At 41.5% G+C, this 23,660-nt stretch overlaps 1 protein-coding gene across 1 annotated transcript; it reads left to right on the top strand.

The window, feature by feature from the left end:
- The first annotated feature begins 799 nt into the window (after positions 1–799).
- On the top strand, positions 800–22,327 carry LOC102005204 (PRAME family member 12-like). Its single transcript, XM_013510117.1, has 6 exons — positions 800–1,122; positions 1,521–2,102; positions 2,818–3,247; positions 19,117–19,164; positions 19,820–19,862; positions 22,104–22,327. The coding sequence occupies exons 1-6, from the start codon at positions 800–802 to the stop codon at positions 22,325–22,327; spliced, it is 1,650 nt and encodes a 549-aa protein (XP_013365571.1).
- The last annotated feature ends 1,333 nt before the right edge of the window (positions 22,328–23,660 follow it).

The raw sequence follows: 23,660 nt of genomic DNA, 5'->3' as shown, positions 1-23,660 counted from the left end.
GGATAGGGTTTCTGCAAACAAATATAACTTAGGTTCTAACAGAAAACTTCAGGAATGACAGAGCCCCTAACTCTAAACTGACCTCATGAGGTTATGCTGTATTTCCATCCATAAGACGTTTCACAGCCTGAGAAATTCCCAGCCAGCTCACACACTGCTGAATGGTTGTCCCACTGAGTCTCTGCTTCTACTGTCATGGTTTGGATGACCCAGGGAGCCAAAAGGGAGGCAGACAGAGCAGACATTTCCCTGCTCCTGCCAGCCAGCTCTAGGGTAGATAGGGAATCCAGGATTCCATAATTATGTGCAATGAAAACACATGGGGTTCATTTCATAGTCTCTTTAATTTTCCTTGGCCGTCTCCATTGTGGGAACTGCTAAGGTAGAGAGTGGGCAACATGAATTGCATTTTATTGGTTATATTTCCTTGAAACAAGGATCAGAATATTTTCCCAAAACTGAAGGGAGTCAGTTTCTGAATCCTTGATTCCCAATTCCCAGTGGGTCGAGAGTTTAGAGTGCTGCAGTAGGAAATCTATGTTCTCTTCATCATCTTGCATCATCATGGTGCTATCAGATGTTCTTCCTGGTCTCACTACAAGCAGAAATAATGCATTGGGACCATAAGCACTAAATAGATTTGGGATAAACTGAGGAATCTTCTAACCTTGTCAGAGCAAGGATGTTTTTGTTGCAAGTTGGTTCCTGATGGGTGAGAAGGGGTGTCTCAGCCTTGCCTGAAAGGATGTCTCTTTCCTCAGTGTTTCCCCAGCACCCCTGGCCTTCGAGATTCATCAGGATGAGCACCGAGTCCCCACACACACTACAGAAACTGGCAATTCAGAGCTTGCTGAGGGACAAGGCCTTGGCCATGGAGGCCGTGGAACATCTGTCAGGGGCGCTCTTCCCACCAGTGTTCATGGAGGCCTTCACTGGGGGACACACTGAGGTCGTGAAGGCCATGGTGCTGGCCTGGCCCTTTCCCTACCTGCCCCTAGGAGCTCTGAGGATGAGGGAACCAGACACTTCGGGCACTCGGGAGGATGTTATCCGTTTGCAGGAAAGAATGTTACAAGCTGTGCTGGATGGGCTTGATTTGCTGCTGAGCCAAGTTTGCTCCAGGTGAGTGTGACCCAGGTTCCCTGGAGGGAGAGTCCTGGGATTCCAGGAAAGGCCAGAAAGTGTCAGAGACAATGGGGGTGAAAGGATGAAGCAGAGGCTTCTGATGGTGCCTGGAAGAGAGTCAGAGAAGCGTTGGGCCTTGCGGGGCCACCTGGGCGTGCACTGTCAGATGGGGAGATGAGCTGATGGTGCCGGCTTCAGTGAAAGGAATAAGAAGTTCCTGACCCCTCCCACAGGCACCCAGAATAGGAACAGGGGTGGATCCAGGGGGAAAGCAAAACCAGAAAACTACAGCATAGAAAGAGTAGAGAAGAGAGCAGACCTCAGAGATGAGGAAGGCACAGGAAGAAACTGGGTCCAGTGCTGAATTCTCAGATTCATTACTGGTTCACCCACAGGACATTGAAACTGCGAGTACTAGATACGCGGGTTGTGCACCAGAACTTCTGGAGAGTCTGGGCTGAAAACAAGTCGGAATCCTGCTCTTCAGAAGCCATGAAGAAGAGAAAAACAGAGATGAGTGTGCCAAGGGTAGCAAAAAAGCAGCCCCTCAAGGTGATTTTAGATCTGTCAGTCTATCATGGAGGGCTGCATCCAATGGCTTCCTACTTCCTCAAGTGGGTCCAACAGAGGGAAGACGTGGTGCAGGTAGATTGTACGAAGCTGCGTATTACAGGCCTGTGCCCTGAATGGCTCATAGAGTTCCTGGCAAAGCTGAACCTTGACTCTGTGCAAGAGTTGGATGTGGGTCACTGCTGGACATTCTTTGAATTTGCTCATTTTGCCCGCTTTCTTGGAGACATGAAAAATCTTGACAAACTAATTCTCTCCGATATCTCTGTGCCTGCCACCATTTCCTCAGAGTGGAGAGAGGAGTTGTTCACCGAAATCACCTCTCAGCTTCTTAAGCTTCACTGTCTACAAGAGATTTTTATGGATTCTGTGGACTTCCTTAAAGGCCACTTGGATCAGGTACTCAGGTAAGATGTGCAGCTCTCTCTGCAGTTTTATTCTAGAAAGATTAGTGAACATGAATGCTGTGACCTGCACAGGAGCTGACAAAGATCAAACACTAGAGTATGAACATATTTATTCATTGCTTTTTCACTCCTCAGTCCTACAAAGTGTTGTCACATAGGCACTGTAATTGAGTAGCTAGACTGGAAACAAGGCCACCATGCTAGAATGCCAGGAGATGGGGTCAGATAGAGTAAGGGCAGGTGCATGAATTCTTCCTCAAGAAGTCCAGCTAGGTTAAGGTGCTGAGAAACCCCCAGGCCTCTCTGATCGTCCTAGTGCTCACCATGGGGAGCCTGTGCCCAGCATGGGCTGGTGACCAAATGGGAAGAGCAGGAGTCTCAAGTTGATGTCAAGGGACAGAGGAGCAGCACAGGGAGCAAGGATACAAACACTGCTGACAGCCTATGAACATCTGCAGTAGCTGTGGCCAGATCTTGCCCTCAGCAGGAAAGAGCTGTGGTTTTCTGCTTGGGAGTGAGGACAGGGGACTGTAGAGATTGAAGACTCAGATGTGTAAGCAAGTGATGGTGATGTCACATAGATACATAAGCAAGGGGTGGTAATGTTACCCCTTAGTTGAGCTGACTCTTGCGACAGTTGGTCCACCTTATTGTTTTCCACCACTCACTGATTTTCATCACCAATTGCCAGATCTAACTGCTTGGTTTTCTACAGGTGCCTCAAGTGCCCCTTGGAGACCCTGTCATTAACTCACTGCCAGCTCTCACACTCTGACTGGAACCAGCTGCCCCAGGCTGAGCAGACCCGACAGCTAAAACACTTGGATCTGAGCTGTATCAGGCTGACTCATTTTAGTCCTGAGCCCCTCCAAATTCTGCTGGATAATGTCGCAGCCACCCTGACCACCCTGCATTTGGAAAACTGTGGGATCACAGATGCGCAGGTCTGCGCCCTTCTGCCTTCGCTGAGCTGCTGCTCCCAGCTCACTACTTTCTGCTTTGTAAGGAATTTCATATCCATGGACACCATGAGGAAGCTGCTGGGCCACACTGCCAGGCTGAGGAAGTTAAACGTGGAGCTGTACTCTGTTCCTACCGAGGGTTATTTTTCCAGGGAAAATGTTCATCTGCAGATGTGGAACGAGGTACATGAAGCACTTAGGAGGATGATGAATACATTGAACCATCCAAGGACAGTCTGGTTTTGTGTTCACCGTGTGTTCTGTTGCAACCGGGTATTCAAATACATGCACCCCAATCCATGCCCGGCCTGTATCCCCATCTAGTTGAGTGCACATTTCCCATGCTTCCCTCTGCACCCCAGGAACACCGAGCTCTTCTTTCGGTGTGAGTGAGAAAGGACATGCTGGCAGCAGCAGCAACCTAGGAGAATCACAGACCTGACAGTAGAAGTGACTTCTGTGGACCTGAGTCCTAGACAGGATCAGAAATAGGAATTTGAGTTGTTTGAGGTCAGTTCAGGCTTCAGATGAATATGTGGATGTATGCGAAGAAATTATGAGAAATGAAGGGAGTTGGGTGCGAATCACCTGATTTCCTCCATGACCATTTTACCTGGCATCTAGCTAAGACCTCATGAGTCTCTAGTAACTGAGGAGAAAGAGCCTGAGTTTTCCAATCAGTGAGGTTTGGCCTCAGGATCTCACAGCAGCAAACAGAGATATTCCATATTGTTCATTCCCTTCCATCCTGTAGTTTTCTCTAGGCACATATTCCCTCCATCTTTCCTGGATTATCTCCCCCTTCCTAACACACCCATGTCCCTGGGACTCATTACAGAGCCTTGTCAGTGAGCTGCAGCCACAGAGCTTTTAGTTTTTAGGCAAAGTCTTTCTGAATGTGTAGACTGTGCTGGCACTTGAGTTATCCACAGTCCTAATGTTCCAGAGTGATCCAATAACAGCTGTGGACAATTATGCTCAGTGCTTTCTTCCTTACTTCTGTACCTTTCTGTTGTATTGATTTAAGGTTGCCAAGTGGAAATCCATTTCAGTGACCAACTCTCTAAAGTGGGGTTCCTTTGGGAAGTGCAGGGGTTGTGATCAGGAACACAGCTACTGAAGGAGGCCACTGCTAAGCCCAAGGAAGGAGAAACAAAAGGGAAGCTTCCAAGGAAAATGAGGGCATGTGAGCTGCTCTGATAACAAACTTTGGTGTGAGAGGATCTTGTGGCACAAGTTCCATACATAAGGCCTGTAATATTCTAAGAGAAATGGGGAAGAACTCCCTTCTGGGCCTCTTAGTGTTAAGGTGACAGCAAAATCCTTGACACTGGTCATGGGTGGATTGAACAGATTCAGTTTTTCATCCTTGGCTTTGCGGACAAAGTGCTTCACTGCCAGTTTCCTGGGAAACCTTGCTGTGTTGCCTTTCCTGATGGGAACTCAACTGTCTTCACCATTGAAGGAGCTCAGGACCTCAATGTTGCTAAGGATGGCTGTGGTACTTTTCAGGGGAGCTCTGGTTCTTACTTTGCATGTCACTTTCTGGCTCCAGTGTAGATCACCCAGCCTGCTAGCACAGATCCTTCACCCCACTGGCATGGACTTCCTAGATTCCACCACTGACTGTTGGGCCTGCACAGTGCAGATCTGTGAAACAAGCCTGCATGAGATACTGCTACAAGCTCTAGGTCTTCAGCTGGACTCATGCAGGACATTCCCATGGGATCCAGGCCCTTGGCTGCATTCCTTGGTCTCAGTGTGTGGACAGATTTCCTGCACTCTCATGTATATGATTCTTTGGTTGATGATTTTAATTTATTGAATGGTATACAATATGTGTCATGTATTACATTGTTCCCCTTGAAAAAATAAACCTGAAAACAACACAGGAGAGGAGATGATGTTTACAAGTGGGTCTGATTGATTTCACTTATGAGTATGATCTCTAGTTGCATCCATTTACATATAAAAGCCTTGAGTTTATCTTTCCTTATAGCTCAGTAAGAGTCCATTGTTAAAAATACCCCATCTTTTTAATCCATTCCTCAGCTGATAGGCATCTGGATGGTTTTCATGATTTAGCCATAATAAATTGTGCTGCTGTAACATTGGGTGCACATACATTGCTGTGCTATGATGTTTTCAGATTTTCTGTGAAAATACCCAAAAGGGGAATAACTGCGCTAAGTGCAAACTTTTACCTTAGTTTTGTGAGGAATCTCCATACTGATTTTCACATTGGTTGAACCAGTCTGCACTCCCTCTAACAGTGGAGAGGGTTCCTTCTTGTCCATAGTCCTTCCAGGATTTGACGCTGGTTGATTTCCTGATGATAGCCATTCTCTCTGGCGTGAGAAGAAATCTCAGAGTTGTTTAAATTTGCATTTGTCAAATGTGCAATGATGTTGAACATGTTTTCATATATTTATTTTCCATTTGTATTTCTTTATCTGAGAAGTGTGTATTCACCTCAGATGCTCATTTTTGATTGAGTCTTTCACTTTTCGGGGCCTGATTTTTTAAAATTTTTTACAAGTTTTAGATACAAGTGCTTTGACTGACAGATAGTGGGATAAAATTTTTTCCTAATTCATGGGTTTTCTTTTCACTCTGTTGGTATTTTCTTTTGATATGAAAACACTTTTGAATAAGATGAGATCCCAGTTGTTGATTCTTTGAAGTATTTTTCCCATGGAGTTTGGTTTTTGTTCATGAACTCTCTGACTACCCCTATATCTTCATGATTTCTACCTATTTTCTCTTCGAGTAGATGTAGTGTTTCTGTTTTAGTATTTAGATCTTTGTTCCATTTTGACTTTAGTGCATGGTGATAGACATGTGTCCAGTTATATTCTCCAGCATGTAGAAAACCAGTTTATCCAGCACTATTTATTAAAGAAGCTAACTTTTTTTTCCCAGTGAATTTGTTGGCTCCTTTATCAGAGATAAGGTGTCTGAATGTGTTTGTAGTTGTATCTGTCTTCTAATCTGTTTCATTCATCCTCAGGTCTGTTTTCTTGGCAGTCCATGCTTATTTAATCACAGTAGCTTTGTAGTATAGTTTCAAGTCTGGGATTGTGATGCCTCCTGCCTTTCCTTTGTTGCACAGGGTTAGTTTTGCTATTCTAAGTGTCTTCTTTTTCCAGATGAATTTGAGGAATATTTTCCCAGTATCTCTGAGGAATACTAATGGTATTTCAATTAGGATCACATTGGATCTGTATAACAATTTGGGGAGTATGGCAATTTTCACTATGTTGGATCTTCCAATCTATGAGCAAGGAATATCTTTCCATTTTGTGAAATTCTCTTTAATCTCTTTCTTCAGAGTACTTTATTTTTGCTGTATAGTTATTTTATTTCCTTTGTTAGATGGATTACTAAGTTTTTAATTGTTTGAAAGCTATTGTGAAAGGTGTGGTTTCCCTAATTTATTTCTCAATGTGTTTGTTGTTTGTGTACAGGAATGCTATTGATTTTTGAGCATTGACTTTGTACTCATTAAGCCTACTGTATTTGGTTATTAAATCTATAACACTTTGGTTGAGGTTTGGGGTTTTCTATGTAGAATATCCTTTCCTCTGTGAAGAATCATAATTTCCATTGTTCCTTTCCTGTGCTTATTCCTTTTATTTCTCTCACTTGTATAATTGCTCTGGCTAATACTTCCAGAACTATGTTGAATAGTAGTGTTGACAGTGGACATCTTTCTCTTTTTTCCTGATTTGAAAATGAAGTAGATCATCTTTTTTTTTTTTTTTTTTTTTTTTTTTGGCTTGGATCATCTTTTTTTTTTTTTTTTTTTTTTTTTTTTTTTTTTTTTTTGGTTTTTCTCCGGTACCGGGAACCGAACTCATGACCCTGCACTTGCCAGGCAGGCGCTTTGCTGCTGAGCTAAATCCCCAGCCCCCTGATTTGAAAGTGAAAGCTTTCAGTTTATGACCATTTAGTATGATGTTGGCCATGGGTTTGACATAAATGGCTTTTCTCCAACTTTGGTAATGACCATCCATTCCAATTTTCTGTTGGGTTTATCATGAATGTGTGTTGTGCTTTATCAAAAGCTTTTTCTGCATGCATTGAGGTGATCATGCGCTTCTGTCACTGGCTCTGTTGACAAGGTATACTACATTTATTGATTTGTATGTATTGAACCATCTCTGCATACCTTACATAAATCCCACTTGGTCAGGATGTCTAATGTTCTTCATGATTTACTGTGTTCTGCTTCTTAGTATTTTATTGAGAAGTTTTGCATTTATTTTCATTAGGGATATTGGCCTGTAGTTCTCTATTTTGTTTGGGTATTTTGTGTTTTTTTTTTTTGTCTGTTCTAGACAGGATCTCACTATGCAGTTCAGGCTGGTCTTGAAGTCACTGTATACTCCAGGCTGACTTCAAACTCACAGCTATCCTCCTGCCTCAGCATCCTGAATCCTGGGATGACAGGTATGTATCACCACACCTGGCTTGGTTGTGTCTTTCTGTGGTTTTAGTATCAGGGTAATGCTTGCCTCCAGGAGTGAGTTAGGGAGAATTGCTTCCCTTCCAATTACTTAATCAGGTTGAGAAGAATTGGCATTAACTCTTCTGAGAATTTCTTGTAGAGTTAAGGTGTGAATCCATGAGGACCTGGGATTTTCTTTGTTGGTAAATTTTAATTACATTTTCAATTAATTGAGTGGTATTGGGTTATCCAGGATTTTTATATCTTCTTGATTCAGGTTTGTTAATTCATATATATCTAGGAATCTTTCCTTTTCCTCTGTGCCCTCCATCCTATTGAGAGTAAAGATTTTCAAAGTAGGTATTGATGATCTTGTGAATTTCTATAGAATCTGTAGTGATTTCATCCTTTTCATTCCTATTGCATGCATTTGAGTTTTTTCTTTCCTTTTATGATAATTAAATCTATATATTGTTTTCTTAGTCTCCATTGCATTAATTTCTACTCTGATCTTTATAACTTCATCCCTTCTTTGGGGTTTGGGTTGACTTGCTCTTCTTTTCTAGAAGCTTGAGGTACAGTATAAGGTTTCTTTATTTGTGCTCATTCTCTTTTCCTGATGTGAGAATTCACTGCTGTAAATTTCGCTAAGAATGGCTTTCACAATATCCCACAGGTTCCAATAGTACTGCATTTTTGTTTAATTGCAAATGTTATTTAATTTCATGTGTGACCCGTTGGTTGTTCTGGAGTATGTTATTTAAATTCAGTGTGATTATTGAGTTTTTGCAATTTCTTGTGTCAATAAATTTCACTTTTATTGTTCCATGTTATGATAATATGCATGAGATAATTCCAATTCATTTGCATTTACTTCAGCATGTTCTATCGTCCCATATATACTCTATTTTAGAGAATGTCTGGTGTGCGGCTGAGGAGAATGTGTGTTCTGATGCTGCTGCGTGGAACACTCTGTGAATGTGTACTAAGTCCTTTCATTTAGAAATTTGGTTCAGTTCTATTACTTCCTCCTGTTTTTTATTCTGTTTGTTGTACTGTTTTAGAGAATGGAGATTGTGTTATTGCTGATTTGCTTTTTCATGTCTATTAAAATTTGTATTATACAGTTGTGTGCACTTATATTTGGTGTGGGAGCACCAAATATATATATAATATATATATATACATGTGTGTGTCTGTGTGTGTGTGTGTATTATCTCTTCCTCTTGAAGTTTCTCCCTCACAAGTATGTAGTGACCTTGTTTATTTATTTTAATCCTTCTTGGCTTGAAGTTTACATTGTCTGCAAACAGAGTAGCTATCCCTACTATTTTCTGCTTCCTGTTGCATAGAATATTGTCTTCTATCCTTTGACTTTCAGTCTCTGAATTTCCATTTGAGTTAAATGTGTTTTTTACAGCATGTTTGTTTCCTCATCCACTCTGCTAGTCTGCTTCTTTTGCCTGGTGAATTGAGGCTATTTACATTAATGGTCGTAACTGGTGTGTATTGACTTAACTTTGTCTTGTTATTTTCCCATTGTTGCTTCCCTAATTTCCCCTCTGTTTAATTGTGTGGCCTGTTTGATGTTCCTTTGTACTGTTGTTCTTGGAATCATGGTCATTTTGCCTCTCTCTAGCATATCTTTTAGTGCTCTTTCTAGGGTTGGTTTGGTGCTCATGAATTTCTTCATTAGTCCTTTTTCATGGAGGTATCTTATTTCTCCATTCATTTTTAAGGTAATATTGAAGGGTACATCAATCTGGGTAGAAGTTGTTTGCTTTGATAAGTTGAAATACTTCACTCCAAGCCCTTCTTTGCTTGATGGTTTGTGTTCAGAAATCTGCCATGATTCTTTTGGGCTTTCCATGGTAGATGATCTGGTTTCTTTGCTCAAAGCTTTTAATTTTCTGTCCCTATGCTGAATTTCTGGGACCTTTTCCTATTCTAAGGTTCTTCTGGTTCCAGATGAATTTTAGGAATGTTTTCCCTTTATTATGAGGTATACTAATGTTATTTTAATTGAGATTGCATTGAATGTGTAATACAATTTTTGGAGTGGGGCTATTTTCACAATGTTGGTTCTTCCTATCCTTGAACAAGGAATATCTTTCCATTTTCTGAAATCCTCTATTCCTTTTTCAGAGTACTGTAATTTTTGCTGTATAGATCTTTTACTTCCTTTGTTGAATTCATTCCTAAGTATTTCCTTTTTTAGAAAAAACTATTGTGAAAGGTGTGGTTTCCCTAAGTTCTCTGTCAGTGTGTTGTTTGTGTACAGCAATGCTATTCACTATTGAGTGTTGATGTTGCATCCAGCTATGGTACTGAATTTGGTTCTGAAATGTATAAAACTTTTGGTGGAAGTTTTGGGGTCTTCTACGCAGAGTATCATGTCATCTGCAAATAATGATAATTTCACTTCTTCCTTTTTATCCTTCTTCTTTTATTTCTCACTCTTTTCAAATTGCTCTGGCTGATATTTCCAGAGCTATATCGAATAGGACTGGCGACAGTGGACATCTTTCTTTTGTTCCTGATTTGATAGTGAAAGCTCTCAGCTTTTGTCCATTTAGTATTATGTTGGCTGTTGGCTTGTGAACGATGACTTCTATCAGAATGAGTTAAAGACAATCTATTCTTTTCTGTAGGGTTTTTATTATGAAAGCCTGACTTTGCCAAAATATTTTTGTACATCCATTGAGGTGATGATGGAGTTTTTGTCTTTGGGTCTGTTGGTATGGTGTGTTACATTTAATAATTTGCGTGCAGTGAATGATCCCTGTATTACTTGGCTGAACTGCATTTGGTCATGATGCATAATCTTAAAGATGTGCCGCATTCTGTTTGCTAGAATTTCATTGAGGATTTTAACATGTATGTTTATTTATTAGGGAGATTATCCTGTAGTTGTCTTTATTGGTAGGGTCTTCCTCTGTTTTGGTATTAGGGTAATGCTTGCCTCCAGGAATGAGTTAGGGAGAATTGCATCCATTTCATTAAATGATGGAGACCACAATGAAGTAGCCCTGAGCAGGATATAAATTATTCAATTCTTTTTTTATGTTTACTTGTGAACTTGTCCTAAACTAGGCTGCTTGTCTGCAATTGAGTGGTGGGCTCAGAGTTACTGAACCTCTTGAGTCATTAATCTGTACTAAAGCCTGTAATGGCAGAGGAAGCCAGAAAGCCTCCAAGGTTAAGACAAGGTCAAAGCCAGGGACAGATAGGTCTGATGTCAACTAGATAATGACTCTAGTATCAGGCATCTCACTCCTGGGTGGATTACCTTAATACTTACTAAAGATTAATTGAATGACTTATTTGGAGAAGTCTTTCAGTAATTCTCTCCTTTTTGAGTACACCCACCACTTGTTCTGATCACCCAATAAGTACAGATCACCCAGAGAAGGACTTGGTCTTAACCCTGAGAGACTCTCAAATTCTACAAGAGATTTTTTGATCCCCTTAGAGCCCTAAAGTCATTCCATTCACCTCTTTTTGTTGAGCCTTTGTCATATATGCATTTTGGAAATTGTCACCCTGAGCAGCATGGAATAACTATTGGAAATTATTAACCCAATAATTAAAGTGTTTGAGAAGAATTGACATTAAATCTTCTGAAAATGTGTTGTAGAATTGAGCTGTGAAGCCACCAGGACCTGGACTTTATTTTCTTGGTAATTTTTTAGTTACATTTTCCATTTTATTGACTGGTATTGAGCTATTCAGGACTTTTATATCTTCTTGGTTCAATTTTGGTAATTCACATGTACCTATGAATCTGTCTATTCTGTGATATCCATCCTGTGGGAGCAATAATTTGCAAAGTAGGTATTGATGATCTTCTGAATTTCTGTAGGTTCTGTACTGGTTTCACTCTTCATTCCTTATTATATGATTTTGAGCTTTTTCTTTCCTTTTCTGGATAAGACTGTCTAGGGATTTATCAATTTTATTTATTCTTTCAAAGAACCAGCTCTCTGACCCACTAATTCTTTGTATTGTGCTCTTAGTCTCCATTGCATTAATTTCTCCTCTGATCTTTATTATAATTTCATCCTTTCTTTGGGCTTTGGGCTTGAGATCGTCTTCTGTTCTAGAAGCTTGAGGTACAGCTTAAGCTTGTGTATTTGTGCTCATTCAGTTTTCCTGTTGTGAAAATTCACTGCTATACATTTCCCTCTGAGGACTGCTTTCACTGCATCCCACAGGTCTCAATAAGTTGTACTTGCAATTTCCTATTAACTTGTAAATATTCATTAATTTCTTCTTTAATTGCATCTGTGACTCATTGGTTGTTCAGGAGTGTGTTATTTAATTTTTGTTTGTTTATGGAGTCTTTGAAATACCTCTTGTCCAGAAATTCCAACTTCATTGCACTATGATCACATAATATGACTGCAATAGTAGCATCATTGCTGGACTAGTATATGGTCTATTTTAGAGAATGTCTCATGTGAGGCTGAGAAGAATGTGTATTCTAATGTTACTTGGTGGAACACTCTGTAAACGTGTACTAAGTCCATTTGTTCAGAAGTTTGGTACAGTTCTGTTATTTCTTTGCTTATTTTGTGTCTGCTTTATCTATCTCTGTTTGAGAATTGAAATTATTCTATTGCTTACTTAAGTTTTCATGTTCATTAAAATTTATCTTATACAGTTTTGTGCTCCCATGTTTGTTGTGGGAACACCAAATATATTTATGATTGTTATCCTTTCCTCTTGAAGTTTTCCACTAACAAGTATATAGTGATATTGTGTATGTCTTTTGATCTTTCTTGGTTTGACATTGTTTGCAACCAGAGTTGCTATCCCTATGTTGTTCTGGATTTCTGTTGCAAAGAGTATCCTTTGACTTTCAGTCTCTGAATTTCCTTTTGAATTAAATGTGCTTCTTGTCTACAGCATGTTGTTGGATTTTGTTTCTTGATCTACTCTGCCTGTCTGCTTCTTTTGACTGGTGAAAAGAGGCCATTTACATTAATGGTTATAACTGATATGTAAGGGTTTTTCTTTGTCATGTGATTTTCCTGCTGTTGGTTCCCTACTTTCCCCCTTGTTAACTGCTTACCCTGCTTGATGGTTACTTTGCACTGTTGTTCTTGGAATCATAGTCATTTTTATCTCTTTCTAGAATATGTTTCAGTACTGTTTGTAGAGTTGGTTTGGTGGGCATGAATTTCTAGATTTGTTGTTCTTCATGGAAGTATCTTATTTCTCCATTAATTTTGAAGGATAGTGTTGCAGGGTATATCAGTCTGGGCTGGTAGTTGTTTACTTCTAGGATCTGAAATACTTCACTCCAAGCTCTTCCTGACTTGATGGTTTACACTGAGAAATCTGCCTTGATTCTGATAGGCTTTCCTTTATACGTTACCTGTTTCTTTTTTCTAACAGCTTTTAATATTCTGTCCTTATGCTGAATTTCTCAGATCTTCATTATTGTATATCTCTTTGTAGATTTATCTTAGTTACGGCTATTTGGGGGTTCTTTATGCCTCACTTACCTGTATGTCAGATTCTTTTCCAATGCTTGGGGAATTTTGTGGTATTACCTCTGCACATAATGGGTTTTTTTTTGGGTGTGGGGCAATTTTTGGACTCCTGCTTTTCTATTAACATCTACGAGACTTTCATTGTTTTTGTTTGCATCATCTTGCAGCCATTGAATTCTTATTTACTGGTTCCTTGTTATTTGTAAGAGATCACTCCCTTCGCGAACTCCAACTGAAATGCTGTTTTGATGGTCTCAATGTCTTTCTTCAGTTTTGTTCAAGTGGTGTTGCCTGCTTTCAGTGGAATTTTTGATTTCTTGGTATCTCTTTGAATCTGTTTCATGCATTCTAATTCTTTCCTATATTGTTCATTCATTGTTTCAATCATTTTTCTATGTTCCTTGGTTTTTTATCTATGTTCTTTAGATATTCTGCATGGTTCTTTCATTATGTCTCTCATGTCTTTTATTTATATCAGAGATTGTTTCTAATCTGATTTCCTCTATTGCCTGATGGAGTTGCTTCTTTACTTCAGTTGCTATCATTTCACAAATTTTAGATGTGTGATTTCCAATTTCTTTATGTCATTGTCTCATGGACTTTTTCTGGCTGGGCTGGACTTCTGAGATTGCATTTTGCTCCTTTGTTTTGTCACTGTATGTTTGCAAATCTTTAAAATTTTGTTTTCTATAGTGATCCTTGTGTGTTTTGGTAGTAGCTATGTCACTATTATCCAGGTCTTTCCCAAAATAGTTTCTCCTTCAGTAATATTTTCTATGTGGATGAGATTCTTGGTTTGTGTCCGTCCCCAATTCTTACATTCCCAATTAATTGAGAGTTGTATGTTGGTTACTGTTTGACTCAGTCCCTAGTCATTTGATGTAATGCTGTGGTGATGTTACTACCCCAGAGCTTCCCAATATTGTTACAGAAGATAGAATAACTGTTTACAACAGCTAGGACATTTAAAGTATAGTAGTAGCTTGAGGAATAAGCACAATTTGGAAACTAAGCAACTGTGGTAACTAGTAATTTTGTACTTCAGACTGCAGACGCAAAGCCTACAGTTATAGAACAGAATTGACCATAAATGAGGAGTTCGTATGTAAAGAGTTTTCCCTTGTTAGAGTGGATTTCTTTTTAGTTCTTCCTGACAAGATGGTTGCCATGGTTCAGGGACCTTCTGTGCTGGGTGCCCAAGCCACAGAGTGGAAGTATGGAGCAAGCATCAGTGTTCTTCCAGACCGAGACTGCCTGCATGGCAGAGAGTTATTGTGTGGGGTTTCTTCCTTCCCATATGGCTAACTGTGGGTCTTGAGGCTCACTGTTGCTTCCACAATGGTGGGGGCAGTGAGGGGTTGAGGATCTCCCCTAGCAAGCAGCTCAGTGAAGTTCCTGAGTCTCTCTGAGGCTCACATTCCTTCAGCAAAAATGATGGTCTGGGGGGTATAGCAGTGGATTTTCTTCACTCCTGAGCAGCTCACTGAAGCTCCCTGAAATTTGATATTTCTTTTGAAAAAACAAATCTGTATCAGGAACTGTTTCCACAACAGTGCCCTTCTTCCTGCAGTGTAGGGTACCTGGGGGAGGCAGCATGTTCTTGTGTTCTTTTCTTTTTGTGGTGCTGGTGATGATGGCGAGGTCCTCACCCCTGCAAGTGCAGCACTACTGTGCTACACAGCCAGCCTGGGGGAATCTTTCTGTTCTCTGGTCAATGGTCCTACTGTGTGGAGCCTCTCATCCTTTCTACTTCCCATGCTGTGAGATCTCAGTCTACCTTCCAATTTATTAATGATGAGATATTGCTGTCTTATTTGACTCAAAACACAGTCTTCTGGAACTGGACTTTGGGGAAGGTTAGGACCCCAGGCAATCATACTATTGTCAGAGAAGTGAGATTACAACAGTTAGGACATCCTAACTTAAGTAGTATAATTACCAATAAGTATGGCATTAAGCACAGCCTAGAATCTGAGAAACTGCTACGTGTGGTGGCACATGCCTGTAATTCCAGCATCTGGCAGGCCGAGGCAGGAGGATTTCCTTGAGTTTGAGGCCAGCATGGGTTACATAGTGAGTTGAAGACCAGACTACATTATAGAGCAGACCCTGTCTCAAAGAACTTGAAAAACGGACATATTGTGGTAAGTCTTAATTTGGTTGCTTTAACTACATGGGCAAGATCTGCAGCTACATAAAAATTGGAAACATGGAACAGGGATTTCTATGCAATGATTTTCTCCCTAATAGAGTGATTTTTACCTGGTGATGGGGAAATTTAAGAGGAAGAGGTGATAAAAGAGAGCAAAATGAATAGAAATATAGTCAAAGCAAGTCTGGAGGCCAAAGGATGATCACACAAGCCTTGAGAAATTGGAAAAGAGGGCAGGAAAGAAAAAATGAAGGAGAGAGCTAGAGATTATTGAAGCTTCACTCACCTGAAAATATCATAATATCAAGAGAGATAGTTGAGGAAAAAGAGAAAGATGAATAGAATAGTACAAAAATATATGTATAATCCCGAAGTTTTAGTTGCCTTTCTCTGAGAAGCACTCTAATAGTTTTAACACTTTCTACTCTAGATTAGTCAGAAAACTTTATAAGGTCTTTATTCTACTCCTTCTTTGCCTACAGGCCCTCACCCTTACATTTCCTACCACAGAGACATCTATCCAACTACTGTTGAGGAAATGATAGATAAAGCTTCTTAGAGGTAAGAAGGGTTAGTGCCTAGGAGGTACAGCAGGGGCTAATCTAAGGAATCTCGGACAGAAGTCGTGTTGAGGTTTAGCAGTTACAAACTTCCTTCTGAAGGTTGATCTACTGGAGTCTGGAACATTTACTGTTGGTTCCATCTGAGTGATCAGTTGGGCTTTGGTATCCTCCAGTTAAAGTAAACAAACTTTACCAAGAGATTAAAATATGGCCAGGGAGATAGCTCATTGTCACAGTGCTAAGGTCCTGAGTTTGATTCCTTATACCAAGAAAAGAGATTAAATATGTATGACCAAGGCATTAGCACTAGAATGGAAAAATAGATTGGGGAAGGAGCCACATCCAGAAAACTTCATTGTTTCAGACATAAAACCCTTAACCTTTTGATTATACCCAAATATGTCAGTAACTGGTGGGGTGTGGAACCATAAGATTATACCCAAATATGTCAGTAACTGGTGGGGTGTGGAACCATAAGATCTTAGAAAAATGTGGCAGGTTACCAATCAGTGGGAGAAACTGAATTAATGTGGCCCAGGTAACTGTTTTCCTTAGGCACAGAGGGAAGCTTTCTTCAACAGTTCCATAAGTCATGGGGTGCCCACTTAGTAATGTTAAGAATTCTTCCAGATGACTACAGATCATGACAGTTAACACATCATTTTTGACTAATGAAAAACTCTTTTAGTATTGTATAGACAATAAGAAGTTTTTATTTTGTTTTTGTTTTTCCCCTGTACCAGGAACCGAACTCATGACCTTGCGCTTGTCAGGCAGGCACTTTGCCGCTGAGCTAAATCCCCAGCCCAGAATTGTTTTTATAAACTGATTTTAGGTATAATTTTCATTGTCTGACAACCTGAATGGAAAGTTTGTCAGACAGGGATAATGTGAATCCCATGTCAGTTTTGAGTCTTTTAACGCTCATCTTGTAAACTTTTTTGAAGTGGCCTTAGCTACTTCCAGAAAAACTTACATAACTTTATTTATCTGGGATGCCAAAAGAGGCAGGGAAGAATAAAAGGAAAACAAAAGTTGAAATGCAATCAAAATATTTTAGCAATGAAAGTGTAGGTGCTTTAAACACTCAGATTGAACAGACAGACAAACAGAAGATTATTTTATTTAAATCAGAGTGTACTCTTCGATGTATTGCCCATGCCATCCTTGAGCCTTTGTCAAAATTTGGAGTGGGATTCATTTTTCTTTCTTATAAATATGTCTCAGTTTTACATGATTTACCGGTTTGACTCATGCTGCTTTTAGTCCCTGCTTAGTGCAAGAAAGAAAGTGTAAATTGTCCCATTTTTCAACGAGTGTTTGATAATTCCAGCAAGACCTGCAGAATCCTACATGGGCATAAAGGCCATCTCTGTCTTTATTTTTTGTCTTTTTGAGGCAGGTTTCAATATGTAGTTCAGGCTGGCAATGAACTCACTTTATACTCCAGACTGGCCTCGAACTCCCAGTGACCTCCCTGCCTCAGCCTCTTGAGTCCTGGGATTACAGGCATGCACCCCCATACCCCGGCAACTTCCTCTCTCTCTTTGCCTGCTTCAGTTTTTGTATTTCTATTGCTCTCATAAGAGACATTGACTATTCTCACTGCAGCCCATGAAACTCTTCCTTTCTCTTGAGTGCAGAGTCTCACTGAGGTAGGACCACTCTAATTACCCAAGGAACTTTAGAGAGAGAGCTGACTCTCTCCACAGCCTGAATGTATGCTTCAGGATCATCAGTGAAGTGCCCCACATCTTGTTCACTTTCTCTTCAATACAGCAAGGTGAAAAGGAATTCTCTGAGTTCCTGTCTCAGACTGGTGTAGAAGGGCTTCTAGTTAGCTGCAAGGGAATTGGGCCTGACTCCAACTTAGGGGCCTCTCTGGGTTTTGTTTTTTCTCTGTTCAAAACTCCAACTTTGAATCTCTCTCCAAGGGGAGTGCGGAGGGGAAGGGTTTGGTCATGAAGCATCCACCTGTAAATGATCAATTCAACATTCAGACACTGACTTGGGTGATTTTTCAGAGTAAACAATACTGGCTGTGAGATACTTCACCCTGTTCTCTCTTTTGCAAAATGAGTCCAATTGGTGTATGGTATTGCAAGTTAGGCATTTGCCTTTGGCCACCTCTCTTGGTTCTCTAGATGGTGCCCTGTCCAGGAATCTCTTCCTCTACTTCCTTAAATGATTAGGGCCTCTTCCTCGAACTTTGGGAGTCTAACTCTTTCTACTATTTATGGAAGTGTCCCGGGGCATGAGAGTGATGGAGTTGTTGAGGGGCCAGGTCCTCTCTGGAGAAAGGAGGGAGAGAAATAATGAGTGTGAAGGTCCAGTTACATCACTGGTTATAAAAAGTTCCCAGCGTCCTTAAAGAGACAGAGAATCCTCCATCTCACTGGAGGACCCAGTGTGCCCCAAACTCCCATCCTGTTTCCCCTTTGTACTGCCCTGGCTTGTGCACACTATTCCACTTCTGGGCTCTGAGCCAGCTTCATTGTTTGGGACTTTCCCCCTGGTGATTAAACCAAAGCTGTAGTAGCCCAACTTTCTGTCCCCAGTAATGATGCCTGCACCACATCTCAAAAGCAGAGAATTCCCAGAAAACCCTTTCCTTAAAGGGGTTAAGAGGCTGTGAAAATCTTATTCCAAAGTGCACGAGGGGATATCCTTGGCTTATGTGCAGTAGGGAACCGTGACATGCTGTGGCCATCCAACAATAGACTGTGTTTCTGGGCTTACTCTTTGAATTGTTCTGAAGATGCTGAATCAAGAAGTTGTAAGGCAGACCACAAGAAGAGAGGCCCTCTGGCTCATTGTTTCCTATAGAGGCCCCAATCTCTCTTCTGGTTGTGGACCTGTTATGGTTGATACACTTTTCAAAGTGGGGAGTGTAGAGGTTTGGCTAAGTGACTCAGCAATTCTACATCCTGGAGTGCAAAGGATACGCCCTTCCTGCTCTAGGATGTTATTCATTGTTTCAGTGTGAGAAGTTTTGAATTTAAGTATGTGAGTGCCACCCCCTGGGTTAGGCATGCCTTCTTACCATGTAAGGGAGGGAAAGAGGCTTGCACACACTGCCAATTTCCTCTTTGCTCTTGTTGCTTTGTTATCTTCTGCTTTGGCACCACCCAAGTATGGACTGAAAGCTCCACAAACTGTAAGCTAAATAAACCTTTCCTTCCTTCATTTTGGGCATTGGGTGTTTTGTCTTAGCAATGAGAGAAAGTAACCAGGACAGAATTTGGTACCAGGGAATGAACACATTGCTGCAACTATACTTGAGCATGTGGGTAAAGAGACTTTGGAAATGGCTTGTGGGAAGTGTTTGGAAAGGTTCGGAGATGTTGCCTGAAAGAGGAGAGTTTGAATGTCTTTGGCTGTTCTCTTAGGAGATTCCCTCGGGACTCAAGATCAGACAGCTGATAGAAATCCTGCTGGTAAAGACCGGGTTTGGGAGGTTTCTGTTGGGAAGAAGGAGTTCATTGGTTGTTGGCCTCCAGACGATGTGTGCTGTGGCTTGGCAGAAAGTTTGTGTGCATTTTGCTCATGTCCAGAGACTTTGCCTGAGACTGAAATTAAGGGCAGCAGCAGCCTGATTAATCTCACCAAAGAAATTTCAAGGTGGTTGAATGTTGGGGAAGTGGCATGGCTATTGATGGGGCCTTTTAGCCAGAGTTATATTGAGAATCAAGAACAAAGGGCCCAGCAGGATGATTTCCAATGTCGTGAATATGCCCAGAAAGGAAGCTCCAGTAAAGCTGTGGACTGCAAAGGCAAGACTGAGGAGATCTCTATTGCTGAGAAGGAACAACAGAAATGAAAAGATGGCCTGAGGGCACCACAAGCATCAAGTCTCTATCCTTTGCAGCTTCAAAACTACAAAGGCGAAAGACTGCCTTGAGAAGGAAGCCATAGAGCTCCATGTTCCAGAATGATAGCGGCAGCCGCACCAGGTTTGAGAATGGTGGCAGCATAGAAAATTTGTTCCTCAGAATTGAAGTCAGAGTGCCCAGTGATCCAGCCACTCAACTCATATGGCTATGAGAGAGGACAGCTTGGCTTTACTGTTCTATTGCTCCTTTATTGCTCCAGGTGGCAGCAGACCATGGTATCATCCATGTGGCCCTGGATTTAGGTACATGGAGAATGCAACAGTTCTGAGGTTCAAGAGGCTTCCAACTAGATTTTGGAAAGGCTGGGAGGCCAGGCAGAGTGCCCCTGAGAGGGCAGTGTGTGAAGTTGTGAGTGTGAAGCAAAAGGTGCACTGGAGACCTCAGAAGTTTAGAAAAGCCAGGACCATGGATCATCTAAGGAAAGCTGCAAGGTGGGAGCAAAGCAGGCCCAAGAGACAAAGTGTGGAAGCTGTAACCACCAGAAGTACCATAGGGGTGGACTCATGCAAGCCCTTTGGAGTTCATCATGTGCCACAGATTGCTTTAGATGCTAGACATGGAACTACAGGATGTAACATTAACCCTGCTGGATTTTGTACTTGCTTTGGTCCCAGTGCTCTGTATCCTCCTGTTTGTACATTTTGTAATGGTACTGCTTATTTTGTGCCATTGAATGTTGGAAGTGTTTAACTTTTCATTTTTACAGGGGTCACAGCAAAGAGCTTGTCTTACATCTCGGAGGAGACTTGGGATTTGGACTCTTCAGCAATGCTGAAACTGTTAGGCCTTTGGCAACTCTTGAAGATGGACTAAATGCTGTTTGCATAAAGAGAAGAGCATGAATCTTTAGGGTGCGGGAATGTTATGATTCTAACGTAATATAATGTCAGTGTATCTGGAAACTGGTTTAAAGAAATGTGTCTGGTTGCTAAGGTGACAAGGGGTGGATTGTTATGCTTGATACACTGTGTGAACTTAGAGAGTCTAGAGGATCAGCTAAGTGACTCAGCAGTTCTCCATCCTGGGGTGCAAAGGACATGCCCTTCCTGCTCTCAGATGTTGTTCATTGTGTCAGTGTGAGAAGTTTAGAAGGTTAAGGATGTGAGTGCCCCCACCTGGGTGGAGGGTTAGCCTTCCTACAATATAAGGGAGGGAAAGAGGCTTGCATGCACTGCCATCCCCCCTTTGCTCTTGGTGCTTTGTTATCTTCTGCCTTGGAGCCACCCAAGTATGGACTGAAATCCCCACAAACTGTAAGTTAACTAATCTTTTCTTTCCTCCATTTTGGGCTTTGAGTGTTTTGTCTCAGCATTGAGATAAACATAACCAAATTGTCAGAGAAGTTGGTTGGTAACAGAACAAATGGCAGGTGAGAGTGAGGAAGGCTAATTCTTAGGCCCTACTTGGGAGGCCCGATCATTTCTCAGTGGACAATGGCAGAAGGGACAGGCCACACTGTAAATTCCCAGCATATGAGGAGGTCTATCATCTCCAGGGGTAGTTAGAAGTGTGTAAAGGCCTGGATAAAGTCCTGCCCTAGAGCAAAGGGTTCTCTGGGACATCTTTGTGCTGCCTCACAAAACTCCGCAGAAACCTTCTTCAGCAGCAGAGCAAGGCTAGACTTCGTTTAAGATTCTCTCTGAAGATGTTTATGTCTTGGTACCTATGACACATCCATAAAGCTCACAGGTTAAAATCTGTTCCTACAGTGTTGCAACAACAATGGACATACTAGGGAAAATACAAATGTCAACTCTCTCCCTCCCCTACACCATTAAATGATGAGAAGCAGAGGAAGCAGGGGAAGGAACAGCATGGTTGCGGCTCCATAGGGAATGAGAGAGAGGTAAAGAGGGAGAGAAAAATAAATCATTGGGCCCCTTCTCAATTTTAAGTCCACAGACATTACCAAGTCCTACAGCTAGCATCAGCTATCACCCAGTTGACCACTTGAATCTGCACATCAGTGGTCACCATACTAGCCACCCAAGAAGGGTAGCCATGGCATTAGGTGACTATTGTTGCCTTTAGTATAGAGAGAAAGCAGTTTAAGAAATTTTTTAACAAAGAGCAGTTTAGAAAAAACTCCCTCAAGCTAAATCTAGTTAGGTCCTGTCAGATGTGTATGCTTTGAAAATTGCTTTTACCGCTGTCACCTGGAGGCCAGTTTTCTCCAATGTGTGTACGGATTTCATTCCTCCTTCCGGTTGCATGACAAAATGTGCCTGAGCGGCTGGTTTTTGTGTGAGTATATATGAGGTTGTGAGGTAGCGGTCACTGAGGCATCAAGGATGGGAAATAGGGCTATTGGTTGAGCTCTTAGAGTAAGATAATCAACTTGGGGCATCTGGCCTATACTGCAGAAGAGAAGACCCCTGGTTTTTCCCATGAGATATTGAGGGTGGGTTGCATTCCAGATGGTCAGTTCTGTCTTTTCTCTGCCTTTCTACCATGCTGAGATATGAGTATCTGCCTGTTTCCAGGCTTCTCCATTGGGGTATATGCCTATGGTTTCACAACCCCAGATATCGACATAAAAGTGATAAACATTGACACATTATCATCTGCAGAGAATGGAGGGGCAGGGGCTCTGAACCAAGCCACTGACCTGACAGCAGGGACCATATTTGCAATTATTAGTATCCCTGTGCCAGGTCTCAATATAAGGCATAAGGTGACAGTACAGAATGATGAATCGAAGAGTTAAATTAGGGGGTAAAGTTAGTTCAAGGAGATCACTCCCTGATCAGGCAAATTAAGGGTAAAGGTATAAGTGGAGGCTGGTGTTGGTCTCAGAGCTGGGCCAGAGAGTGAGGGAAGTGGTAAGTAAGTGTGAGGGTGAACAAACAGGCCATGTTTGTGAGGTTTTAGAACAGACAAAGAAGAGTGGAGAGTCCAAAGACTGTTATTCCATAGAAAAGTGTAAAAGCTATCCTTTGTGGAGCTTGAAAGTCCTGTAGACCAATTGTCCAAAGTCCAGTAGTGAACCCAAGGTTCAGCAAGACAAAGGGTATCAGGAAGCAGACATGATAGCAATACATGAGTTACCTCTGAAGTTCGTCAGGGACTTTGGTGAGGCAGAGAAGAGTGGGGGACAGTAGTTGTGAAGACCACTCTGAAGACCAGTGTGAAGATGAGTGTTTAGGGTATGAGGTGTTCTGGCTATTAGGGCACTGCTTATCTTGAGTAACACGCAACCAGGACTGAAGGCCAGCAACTTTGATCACCGTGGGTGTTGTAAGGATGACTAGGTGGGGTCTTGACCACTTTGGTGTTAATCCAGCAGGCTTAGAAGATTTTAGATATATTAAGTCTCCAGGAGTTTAGGGGCTTTGGCGGTATGGCATCTACTGGCTGTGGAATGCAGAGGTCAGCATGTTTTCCCAGCAGGTAATAAAGAAAGAACAAGATTGGATATAGTCCAATATATACAGGCAAGGGGGGGAAATTGCTTGAGGTGGGAAAGTTGTGAAGGAGAAATTATGTACCATACATGAGCTTAAATGGACTTATGAAAGTGGGTACTCAGGGAAGTGTCCTGAGTTTAGTTAGAGCTGAAGGAAGGAGTTGAGGCCAAGGGAGGTGCAGTGCTAAGATTAGTTTTGTGAGGTGAGTTTTTAAAAGTCCATTAGCCCTTTGTACTTTACCCAAGGACTGTGGGTGATATGGTCTGTGTAAATGCCAAGGACTGCCAAGACTCAGAGTGACGTGCTGAGTGCTTTGGGAGATAAATGTCAGATCATAATGTGACTGGATAGTCTGAGGTAGTACAAATCTAGGGATAATATCCTGTACAAGAACGTTGGAGACTACACCAGTGGCTTCTCGAGCAGTGGAGAAGGCCTCTGTCCACCCTGAGACCTTACAGACAAGAGTGAGAAGATATCTATGTGTTTTGTGGTGAAGCATATGTGTGAAGTCTATCTGCCAGTCTTCACCTGGAGTATGTCCACGAAGTTGGTGGGCTGGGAAAGAAGGAGGTGGTAAATGTCCCTGAGAACAGGTCTTGGCACAAAGTTGACAGTTTTGAGTGACTTGGT

The sequence above is a fragment of the Chinchilla lanigera genome, unplaced genomic scaffold, assembly GCF_000276665.1.
Source record: "Chinchilla lanigera isolate Chin_1 unplaced genomic scaffold, ChiLan1.0 scaffold00207, whole genome shotgun sequence".
NCBI classification, from domain to species: Eukaryota; Metazoa; Chordata; class Mammalia; order Rodentia; family Chinchillidae; genus Chinchilla; species Chinchilla lanigera.
This window is presented reverse-complemented; position numbering and strand designations above follow the sequence as displayed.

Excerpts from the sequence above, each read along its gene's own strand:
- LOC102005204 (XM_013510117.1), top strand. The coding sequence starts at position 800 with ATGAGCACCGAGTCCCCACACACACTACAGAAACTGGCAATTCAGAGC. Across the intron at positions 1,123-1,520 it reads CTGAGCCAAGTTTGCTCCAG|GACATTGAAACTGCGAGTAC; the intron begins GTGAGTGTGACC and ends GTTCACCCACAG. Across the intron at positions 3,248-19,116 it reads ATCTGCAGATGTGGAACGAG|GAGATTCCCTCGGGACTCAA; the intron begins GTACATGAAGCA and ends CTGTTCTCTTAG.